The sequence below is a fragment of the Myotis myotis genome, unplaced genomic scaffold (assembly GCF_014108235.1).
Source record: "Myotis myotis isolate mMyoMyo1 unplaced genomic scaffold, mMyoMyo1.p scaffold_m19_p_10, whole genome shotgun sequence".
Taxonomy (NCBI): domain Eukaryota; kingdom Metazoa; phylum Chordata; class Mammalia; order Chiroptera; family Vespertilionidae; genus Myotis; species Myotis myotis.
In genome coordinates this window covers 31,723,752-31,735,979 of record NW_023416314.1, presented here as the reverse complement: position 1 = coordinate 31,735,979, position 12,228 = coordinate 31,723,752, and the positions used below count along the sequence as shown (strand labels likewise).

The 12,228-nt window shown below is 40.0% G+C and overlaps 1 protein-coding gene across 3 annotated transcripts in view; it reads right to left on the bottom strand.

The window, feature by feature from the left end:
- Window positions 1–12,228, bottom strand: part of LOC118664579 (prolylcarboxypeptidase) — a 73,580-nt gene that overhangs the window by 2,134 nt on the left and 59,218 nt on the right. For all 3 annotated transcript variants that reach the window (XM_036324844.1, XM_036324843.1, XM_036324845.1), the window contains exons 8-9: window positions 7,969–8,133; window positions 7,070–7,257 (exon numbers count right to left, since the gene is read on the bottom strand). In XM_036324844.1, the coding sequence (XP_036180737.1) occupies window positions 7,070–7,257; window positions 7,969–8,133 (353 nt within the window). The remainder of the gene's footprint in view (window positions 1–7,069; window positions 7,258–7,968; window positions 8,134–12,228) is intronic.

Sequence of the window (12,228 nt, the reverse complement as noted above, 5' to 3'; positions counted from 1 at the left end):
AGGTTTCATCTATGTTGCAGTATGTATCAGTACATTATTCCTTTTTATTGCCAAATAATATTCCATTGTATGAATATGCCACATTTTATTTATCCATTCATCCGATGTAAATTTGTGTTGTTCCCACTTTTTTTTTTCTATTGTGTATATTGCTCCAATGAACATTCATATACAAGTTTTTACATGGATACATGTTTTCATTTCTCTTGGGAACAGACTGACCTAAGTATGGAATTTCTGGTATATATGGTGACTTAATCTTGTGAAGAACTGTCTAACTGTTTTCCAAAGTGACTGCACCATTTTACATTTCCCATTAGCAACATATGAGAGTTCCAACTTTTTAATACCCTTGCCAACACTTATGTTTTTGTTTTTTACTTTTTTAAATTTAAGTATAGTTGGTATAAAATATTACATTAGTTATATAAGTTTCAGGTGTACCTATAGCAATTCAACATTCTATACCTTTCAAAGTGATCACCTCACTCATTCTGGTAATCACCTATCACCGTGCAAACTTATCACAATAGTTTTATTGACTATATTTCCCTTCACCTTTTTCACCTATCCCCTCATCCTCTAATTACAGCCATCTCATGTGGGTAGGAAATGAATCATATTGTGGCTTTGATTTGCATTTCCCAATTTTTAAACTGGGTCATCAATTAAATCATTTGATCCATTCTGAGTTAATATTTTGATATGGTACTAAACAGGGATCCAATTTCATTGTTTTGCATGTGAATATTCAGTGTTCCTAGCACCATTTCTTGAAAAGCCTATTCTTTCCCCAATGAACTATATTGGCATTCTTGTCTGAAAATCAAGTGACCATATATATAAAGGTTGACTTCTGGATTATCAATTATCTTCCACTGGTCTATATGTCTATCTTTATGCAAGTGTCACACTATATTGATTATAGTAGCTTTATAACAACTTTGAAACCAGAAAGTATGAGTTCAAAACCAGAAAGTAAGAGTTCTTCATATCTGTTCTTCCTTTACAAGATTGTTTTGGCTCTTCTAGGTCCCTTGCATTTTTTATATACATTTGAATGCTAGCTTGTCAATTTCTGAAAAAAGAAACAGCTGGGATCTTTGTAGGGATTACTGAATCTGTATATCAGTTTGTGGAGTACTGACATCTTAGCAATATTACTTCTTCCATAAGTATATGAAATGTCTTTCCATTATTTAGATCTTTAATTTCTTCCAACAATTTTTTGTAGTTTTCAGTATATACATGTCACACTTTTTCTGTTAAGCTTATTCCTAAATATTTCATTCTTGACATTATTGTAAACCTAATTATTCCCTGGTATTATTAACTCCACACATGTATAGACTGGTTTAGAGTTTACAAAGTCTTTCACATTTGACCCTTATAACAATCTTGTGAGGTAGGTTTAATGATAATTCTTTTATAGGTAAGAAAACTAACACCCAACTCATTCAGATAGCAATGGCAAATCTTTCATACAAGAATAGTTTTTATAGCCTAGTCCAGTACTTGGTTTTATACTACATTACATTTCACAGACATGTGACTGCTGTTGGAAATCAGCAGCACATACCTTCTTGACTTGTGTGGTGCACAGTAAAAAGAGCTTGAACTTTGGGATTAGACACACCTGGGTTCCAGTCCCAAGTCAGCCTCTCATCTTCCTAATCTCATGGAAGCTTATTCTCAATATAAAATAGAGACCAAAATACCTGGATTTATGTATCTGGTCCATGGCATTGTAGGTTTTAGATCACTTTCCCCTTATATGGCACCTCTTGGAAAATCTTTATCTCCCTATGACTTGAAATAACAGGACATTTTTATGTATGTTCTTTCATCTCTGTCAATGGCACCTTGTCCTAGTTGCTCAGGCCAAAAAAGTTGGTGTCACTCTTTAGTCTATTTATTTCTCACCCAATCTGTCAACAAATCTTGTCAGCTATATATTCAAATATATCCAGAATTTCAACACCTCTCACCATATTCACTGCCACCACTCTGATCCAAGTCTCCATTACCTCTAGCCTGACTAGCCTTTTACTGACCTTTCTCACTACTCTTATCTCCCTACTATCAGTAGGGTAGGAAATGAATCTTATTGTGGCTTTGATCCTATTAAATTTGATCCTAATAAAACCTGAATCAGATTATGTCACTCCTTTGCTCAAAACAGTCCAAGTTTTCCCATCTCATTCAAAGTAAAAATCAAAGACCTTACTAGGACCTACAAGTCTCTCATTAACTACTCCAGCCACACTGACCTCCTTCCTGTCCCTGGAGGAGAACGTGCTGAGCACATTTACCTCTCAAGGCCTTTGCCCTTGCTAATTCCTCTTTGTGGAGTGTCCCTACCCCATCACACTCGTAGCTATCAAGGTACTCCTGCCAGATCATTTTCCAAAAGTCACCCCTGGTGAAGTCTTCCTTGGTCATTCCCATCTAAAGTTTCAAACCTACCTCTCTTATACCCCCATTTCACAGCCCTCTTCCCTGGTTTATTTTTCCTCCTTAGCATGTATCTCCTAACATACTTATAGGTGCTATTTTGTTTATTATCTATCTCTCAAACTAGACCTGCCCAAGGGCAGGAATTTTTGTCTGCTTTGTTTATTACAGTAGCTTCAGCATCTGGTACTCATAGGAGCCATGCAAATGTTTACTGAATGAATGAAAAAAGAATGTGAATGTCTAGTTGTCTTTGGCCAGATACCAGATGCCCTAATCAAAAGAGATCTATAAATACATGTATACAAGGTCAGGAACATGTAAATCACTTCAGTACTTTTTACATGACAAAGCAGAGTTAATATAAGCGATTAATATAAATATAGAGACTGACTTCACCTGTGTGTAGCAGTGGCAAGAATAATTAACTAAGTCAGCAGGTCTAAGTTTTTATACCCTTATTAGCCACATGATTTGGGGTAAGTCATCTGACCCCTATGACCCTCAATTCCAACATGCATTACCCCCCCCCAAAAAAAATTTTAAAGATAATGTCCCTCCCTCATAGAGATATTGTAGGGTCCAAGTAAAATATTATATATGAAAGTTATAAACTATAAAATATCACATAAATGTGCAGCATTATAATTATCATCATATTTTGTAGCCTGAGAAGTGTTACTACTTCTGAGAAGTATATGAATCATGAAAAGGAACGTGAAACCATTTCTCATAGAAATTGGGTCAGAAAACTAATGCAATCAGTTTTTTCTAGGCAAATGTACAAATTAAATGAAAAATATGCAGTTAGGTACATTAAATATATATGTGTTTGAAATGCAACTTTAAATTCTCACCACAAATTTTCACTTTTCTTAAGAAAAAGAAATTTCAATTTCAACTTAATAACATCATGCTGGGGGAGGGGGGAAGAATCAATCCAAAAATGTATTTTTTTGGTTTTATTAAAAACAAAAGGCAAAACTCACATGCAAAATAGGATCCTTAGTTCTCAACTACCAAATATATTTTTAAAGTAAACTACACAAGGGGTTAGATTCTCTTGAGTGAACAAATAGCCTTTATCATTATTTCAATTTGACAGGACCAACCCGATTAGGAAACTCTCCATTATTTGCAAAACAAAAAAGCCATCCTAACAGCCACATAATAAGCAAACTGCATTTGATTTAAAAGGTCATCTGAATCAGCCTAGTGACTTAGCAACAGTGTTTGGAGTTGCTGAGCGACCTAAGATGCACATGGACTTGAATTTCTTGGTCCTAGACATGAGAAAGCTAAACCAGTCACTGGGAAATTTACAAAGAAAAACAAAGTAATAATAGCTTTCATGAGAAAATCTAATTGCCTGGATAAAATTTCCAACAGTGAGCCTCACTTAATTGCTGGCAACAATTAATTTGCCTGAAAAATTAAGTTAAACTAATCAGCTTCTCAGGAATTCCCTTTCAGATTTATATTTAAATAACTGAGAATGACCATTGGGGTAACATAATTTCTTACCAATTAAGGATGGGGGGAAAATTAATCCTTCCAACAAAACCACTATGGAAAAAAACTGCTGAAATGAAACCATTAATAGCTACTATTTCTTGAGTCTTCGTTTATTCAGCAAATGTTTATGGAGTGCCTACTCTGTGGCAGGCACTGACTGGGCATAGGGAATTCAGCAGTGAACAGACAAAAATCTCTGCCCTCACAGTGCCCCCTTCCATAACAGTCTACCTACTCCCTGAAATAAACCTGTCAGGAAGTCATTCTCTCTATATATAAAAGCCTAATATGCTAAGTGTCCGAATGATTGGTCAACCGGTCGGCCGACTGCTCGACCAGTCACTATGACACACACTGACCACCAGAGGGCAGATGCTCCAACCGGTAGGTTAGCTTGCTGCTGGGGTCTGGCTGATCAGGACTGGGTAAGACGGGCTGGACACGCCCTGGAGCCCTCCCACGGTCCCTCCCTGGCCTCCAAAATATTTCTTCTAAGTAATTTCCTTTCAATGTGCACAAATTCATGCACCAGTTTTCTAATAATATAAATTGGCAATCTGCCTGAGGCTAGACAGCTAACTTGGTGAAAAAGGAAAAATAGCACCCAGGTCTCTCTGACTTCAAAGCCCAAGCTCTTAACCTGCAAATCATCAATCCAACAAATACAGGCTGAACTTTCCAATCAGAGAAGCAGTCACGCTTGGATTTGTGTGAGGCAACCTGAGGAGAGAAGCATGAACATAAAGATATTTTCACATGGTTCCTTGGACATTTTCTCACTCATTGACCAGAAATGTTTCCTAGCTGGTGGCCACGAAGTACACAGAACAGAGACACCCAAGGCTGCTCCTTTACTTTGGGGATGTGCTTCCTTCAGAAAAACAGGAGAATTCTGAATTTTTAAATAACCTAAATTTTTTTGCACTGGATTTTTCACCTAGCAGCATATGGAAAAATATTTCTTTTAAACGTAGACTTGCCATGGCAGAAAGATATACCAACATCTTCACACAGTCCTGCTTTTATACTTGCACATGCCTCTGAAGCCTTCCTGAGCTTCATGTCATTCCTCATCCTCATCAATACACTTATTGCACATTCATTATGTGCCAGTCCCTGTAGCAGGTGCTAAAGGCACAGAGATGATCAAGACAGTCTCTACCATTAAGAAGTTCACAATCTCATGGGGGCAGAAAGTCTGTTTTTATAATGAACTGTTAGAAAGTCCTTTCTTATACTGAACTAAAAGTTTTATAATTTCCACCTATGTGTTTCAGTTCTTTCGCCCAAATTTTCCTCACAAAATATCTATCCCCCTCCCAGTGATGATGATGATGATGATTCTTATTTTGATTGCCTGAAGAAAATAATATAACAGGACAAATGGATAATTAAAATACATATCTGTAATAGTTGAACCCAATAAAGAAGGAAAATGTATTTGAACAAAACTCATATATTAAAATGTTCATACAGACTCCACTTTATAATTCAACTTGAACTTCAGCTTTGTAAGGTCAAAGCAAGCAAGGGTGACCTCAGAATGTTAGCATGCAAGAGAAATCCATGTAAATACTACATAGAGATTAGCTCCTAAAGAAAAACAAAAAAATTGACAAAGGAACAAAGATAAGCTTGGAGACCCTAGGTTTGTACTTAAACTTTCTTCAGTCCTCTCAGTCCTTTTACGTTCCCTAATTTCAAACACCCGAATTTGGCACCATTTCCTTAAATGCTCTAAATAGTTTATTTGTACAAATGCCACTTTTATAAGGCTGAGCCGAAGACTATAGCTGTGAAGAATCCTATTGAGCACAAGGAACACGACTTAAGGAAATTAAACAAAAAGAATCTTTAAGTTTTCCACTAATGTGTTTATCTTTCATTTTGGGTAGGTACTCTGCTGGATCAGAAAATAGCATCAACCCAATAAACTAGATTGCAAAGTGAGCAGTGTTATGGGCCTAAACCCAAGCAGGAATCTTTTGGTCAAAACAGCACTCCTTATTCCTAAAAGCTATTGAGCATGTCCCAAAGATCAAATTTAACTCTGTCTATAAAAGCTTGTAAAAGAATGACATTTGTACTTATACAATAGCTCCAGGTTAAGAGATGTGTATAGGTATCTCTCTACTATTTCCATATAGATTTGGAAATACATTTTTTAATTAACTAGTTGCTGTTCTTAATAGCTGTCAGCCTGATGTACAAGCCAAAACAAGGAAATTTTGAAGTGGCAATCAGATACACTCAGAGTCTACTCAATTAACTCTGATGTGAACCAATACCACATATGTCACCATAAGAGCAGTACAATGTAGACAAACAAACGGGATTTTTGTGGCCAGTAAGGCCAAGGTTGAAATCTGGTTTTATTAGTAACTAAAATAAAGCTGGATGAACTTTGGCAAGTGACTGAACACAGTGACCCTCACTTTCCTCCTCAGGAAAAAGGAACTATAACAACTACTTCACAAGATTGTTGTAAGGGTTCAAACTTTGGTAATTTATTTAAAGTTCCTGATATAGTTTCTGAAACAGAGCAGATTGGGTACTTCAAAACTATTTGTTAAGTGGATACTAAAAAATTTTTATTACCATTAATAACAATAGTAACAAAAGTAAGGCAAATTGTGAACAAATGATGCTTCATTTTGTGCTGAGGAATTTTTAAGAATATTTTCATTTTCTTGCTGTGCTGTTTTTAAGCCTTTAACCAAGGTGGTAATAGAGTGTAAAATCATATCTCTACTCTGCATCCTCTTTCTGTCTTCTTTTTCTTCTCCTTCTCCTTCTTCTCCTTCTTCTCCTCCTCCTCCCCCTCCTCCTCCTCCTCTGCCTCCTCCTCCTTCTCCTCCTTCTCCTCTTCCTTTTTAGGGAAATTTTAGAAGAGTTTATTTGAGCCAAACTGATGACATGCCTGGAAGCAAGATCTCAAATGCTCCCAGCATCCTCTATCTTTCAAGTAATAGGTAAACAGGATACCATTGGTTGTATTCCATATTATTTTATTGTCCAACATTTTCCTGACTCTATTTTCTCAGCTATCCTACAAATGTCTCTAACAACAAAGTTTTTCTTTGGAACAGCAATAACTCACCTGAAAATGATGTTCGTGTGGGAACTGATGTTTTTGCCTCCATACATAGAAGTGATCCAGGAGGGCCTTGGTTTCACACCCCACTGTTTAAAACATTCATCTGAAAATGTCTTCAAGTCCCACGGCTGAGGTTCAAACATGTCATCAATACCATTGGTACAAAAGGGCATGACGATTTCTGTGCAGGCCTGAGAAAGCAACCCATAAGAGTCTAGTGAAAAAATAAGGCACAAAGAAATTAAATAAATTTGTCCAAAGTCATACACTAGTGAGCAACAAAGCCAGAGTTTGAACTCAGGCAGTCTGGCTTCAGAGTTCCTGCTCTTTACCTCTCTGTGTCATACCACCTCTCATTGCTCCTGGAAAGGCTCAGTTGAGAAATCACAAAAGTTAGAGCTATATATTCCTTCTTTGTAAACTGTTTTGTTTGTTTTTTCACATCTATTATCATATTGAATCTTCAAAACAACTCTGGAAAGTATTCTTATTCTTATTATTCTCATTGTACAGATGAAAGAACAAAATCTCAGAGGAATCAAGCTAGACCCCCCTTCACTTATGTGTCCATAAAATGTTTCCTTTATAGGACTTATCAAGACCTATTATAATATTAGTTGCGCTTCTTTTTCAACAAGCTACATTTGATGGTAAGATCGATCATGTCTTACTTATCTTTGTATCTTTGGAGCCTAGAAGGGTGCCTAACCGATGATAAGTACGCAGAATATATTTGGCGATGATTAAATACATGAGTGAATGAATGAATGAGGAAACTTATCATGGCTTCAGAGTGAGACCACACTGAGATCCAGGTTAGGTGATAAAATCTTGTGAACTCTGTTGCAGCCAGCCATATCAATGAAAAGTAAGTTCTACTTGGAGAAATTATACACACTTACCTGATAGCTCCAACCCAGGGATCCCAGACTGCTAGTTGATGTCTCTGACATATTCAGGCATCTCGCCTGGCCTGAATAATTGTAATATACATTCAGAGCTTGGAAAATATTCTGTAGCAACTTTTTATCAGATAAATTGGGATTTTTCAAATACTGGCACACCACCTGTCATTTTAGAGAAATAAAAAGAAGAGTGAGAACATAAATATAAATCTTAATATATAAAAAGCCAGGGGCCATCACAACCAAAACAACCGGAGGGACAACCAAACAGTAGGCTGTGTGGGGTGGCAAGGCCGGCAGGGGGTTTAGTGAGGGACGACCAAACAAATGAACAGCAGGCTGCATGGGGCGGTAAGGCCGGTGGGGGGGTAGGGGAGGGTAGTTGGGGGTGACCAGGCAGGCAGAGGGGAGCAGTTGGGGGTGACCAGGCTGCCGGGGGGAGGGGGGGGGGCAGTAAGGAGCGACCAGGCAGGCAGGCAGGTGAGCAGTTAGGAGCCGGCAGTCCTGGATTGTGAGAGGGATGTCCCGGATTAGAGAGGGTATAGGCTGGGCTGAGGGACCCCCACACACACACACAAATTTCGTGCACCAGGCCTCTAGTTATAGTATAATAAAACAAAAGACATAGGACTTTAATTTGATCATAAAAGGTAAGCATTTAACTACTTGACAATTTCTATCTTTTGAGTATAATCCCCTTAACAGATTAATAAACCTTTTAACTACTCCCTAAACTATAGAAGTAAACCAAAGTCATTTGCATAGCATGCAAAGTCCTCCCTACCTACCACTCTAGCTTTAACTCCTGCAACCTTTGCTGCAGCCTAGAAAAATCATTTCCAGTCCACTAAGCTCTTTCCTTCCTCTTTGCTTTTGCACATCCCTTCTCCCTCTCTCCAATTCACCTAAGCTGGCAAACACCAACTCATCTCCCACAATACTCAACTCAAGTATCACCTCCTCTATGAGGCCATCATTGCCTATGCCCCTCAAGTCAGGAGAACTAAGTCACTCCCTCCTTCATGCTTCACTATGCCCTGTGCCTTTTCTTATCAGAGCCCCTGTAATGGTGTACAGCACTCATTGATTCCAGAGTGTCTCCCTCACCACTTACTTAAGCAAGATAACTAGTAATGAAATGTTTGCTGAATGAATGACTACAATTTTATAAAAATACAAAATTTATAAAATTTCATATGGAAAAACTATACCATGCTTCAATGTCTAGCAGCAGTTCTCAACCTGTGGGTCGTGAACAATGAAAATATATCCTGCATATCAGATATTTACATTATGATTCATAATAGTAGTAAAATTACAGTTATGAAGTAGCAATGAAAATAATTTTATGGTTGGGGGTCACCACAACATGAGGCACTATATTAAAGGGTAGCGGCATTAGGAAGGTTGAGAACCACACTGGTGTGATAAGCAGATCAGGCAGCTCCCCAGCTCCCAAATACTCCAATCACTGCTCTGGACTATACTCAGTACCTGAAATTTAGTACTAAAAATCAAAGACAATTCTCAGGGTTGGAAATGAAGGCAGGGACTATCTAAGACAGGGGCATGGAAAACTTTCGAGGGCGTGTAAATATTCCATATCTTCCTAGGGGTCTGGGTTACACAACAAACAGTAGACTTACAACTTGTACATTTTACTGTATGTAAATTTTACCTTAAAAAATCAAACAAATACTGAACTCTAGTTAATGACATTAAAGCTGATTTTAGGAGGTGTGTAAATGTCTTCAACTTAATTTCGAAATGCATTTAAGAATAAGATGAAAAGAAGGATGATAAGTGAATCCATTTGATATAATATATCAATTAAAGCAAAATATTATTTATAGAACTTAGGTGGTAGGCTTATGGGTATCCACTGTCCAATTATTTCAACTTTACTGAATTTTTTTTCACAATAAAATGTTGGGGGGAAATCACAGGTAATGGAATCAAAGCTGAATAACAACAACAACAACAATTGCTACTGATTACTGAGCCCTAGTTTACAACCATTACATCACTTAAGCCTCAAACAATCCTATCAGATGTATTATTGTCCACTATTTTACATGAAGAAACTGATTCTTAGGTTAAATCACTTTATTTAAGGTTATCCAGCAAGTAAATGGTAGGACCTAGATGAAAGGGCGAGGGCTATGCCTTCCATCTTACCCCGGATCCTCCATGTTGGGGCAGCTGCCATGTGCTCAGGAAAGTACCTTCTTCCCGGAAGCCGGGATTTCTTTAAACTAACCAATGACAATCAAGGGACATGCGCGCCATAGAGATGACCACATCCTGTGTAACAAGACCCGACTTGCACCTGGCCAATCGGCAGGGCCCACAGTCAGCTCCCCTCCCCTCACTATTAAAGCCCTGATATTCTCACGAGTGGCATTCTGCTTCCGGTCGCTGCGTCAGCCGGGAGGCAGGGTCGAGTTAGCTAGCTCAATACAGGACCCTCTGCTTTTGCATCGGACTGGCTCCCTGGCGTGGTTTTTTGGGGATCTTGAAATCTGGGCATAACGTTTTGGGGGCTTGTCCAGGATCCCCAACACCATCGAGGGACCCCCCAGTCCAAAGGGCCTGACTGACCGCGGTAGGTCTTGTTTGTGTCGTGTGTGTTTTGTTGTGTTTTGTATCTATCTTGTGTGAGCTCTCTTCTGAAATCTGTAATCATAATCGCCCACATGATCTAGGGGATCAAGGGCGGGAGGAGTCGGGGGACGCCTCGATCCTCCATCTGGAGGGGTATAGCTTTGCTTCCGCTGAGTCGGAAGGTCTGTAGAAACCCCCTCAATCTGAGACAGGCGGGTCGCTCCCGCTGGCTGGCACGCAGCCATCGTTTTCAGTTTTTGCTTCCATGGAGTTGGAAGCTTGTTTTGGTTTCGCTTCCATGGAGTTGGAACACTATATTTTTGGGCCCCTGAGTTGTCTGTGTTTGTGTTTTTTCGGTTTTATTTTGTGGATTTACTGGATGGACATTATGGGACAGGCTCAAACTACTCCTTTAAGCATTATGGTTGATCATTTTAAAGAGGTAAAGGGAAGGGCCAGCAACCTCAGTGCGGAGGTCCGGAAGGACCAGTGGCGGACTTTTTGTTCTAGGGAGTGGCCGACTTTTAATGTCGGGTGGCAGCCGGAGGGGACTTTCGATCTCCCCACCATTCGCCGGGTTAGGGACGTCGTCTCCCAGCCCAAAGAGGGACATCTTGGTCAACTCTCTTACATTGTTACTTGGCAGGACCTCGTGGAAAATCCACCACCTTGGCTTAGGCCCTTCCAACCTCCACACCCTCCGGAGCCAGAACCCATTCTTGTCTTGCAGGAAGCGGAGAAGAAGAAGGAGAAGAAAGCCACCCTGCCGTCAGCTCCAGCTCCCCCCTACCCAGTTTTGCAGGGGGGAACTGGAGAAGAGTTAATTTTTCCTCCCCCGTATCATTTCCACAGGATGCCGGAGAGATTCGATCCTATCCCGTCACGGGAAGCTGACGCAGTTCCGGGAATGGCTGGGGGCGGGGTTCCGGGAATGGCCGCGGTTCCGGTTCCGGCAGGAGGCCCACCTCTCACCCGGCAAAGAGCTCAGCAGGAGCTGTCTGTCGCAGCACCCAACTCCACTATCAAGACCCTGCCCTTACGGGCCACTGGACCTCCGGATGCGGATGGCAACCAGCCCCATATTTATGGCCTTTCGCAACTAGCGACCTCTATAACTGGAAGGCACAGAACCCTAAGTTCTCCGAAAAACCGGGGAGACTTATTGACTTGCAAGATTCTGTTCTTTTCACCCATCAACCCACATGGGACGACTGTCAGCAGCTTTTACAGGTTCTGTTCACAACGGAAGAGAGAGAAAGGATCCTCAATGAGGCCTGAAAGATGGTTCCTGGTGTAGACAGAAATCCGACCACAAACCAGGCCCAGATAGATGTCTCTTTTCCCTTGACTAGGCCTGAATGGGATTTCAACACAGCAGAAGGTAAGGAGAGGCTCTTGGTCTACCGTCAGACTCTAATGGGAGGTCTCCGCAGGGCTGCTAGAAAGCCCACCAATTTGACCAAGGTAGGGAACGTATAGCAGGAAAGAGATGAGTCTCCAGCTGCCTTTCTAGAACGGATCATGGAGGCATATCGCACCGATACCCCCATGGATCCAGAAGCCCCTGAGAATAAGGCAGCTGTAATCATGAGTTTCATAAACCAGTCAGCCACGGACATTAGAAAGAAACTGCAGAGAATAGATAGATTAGGA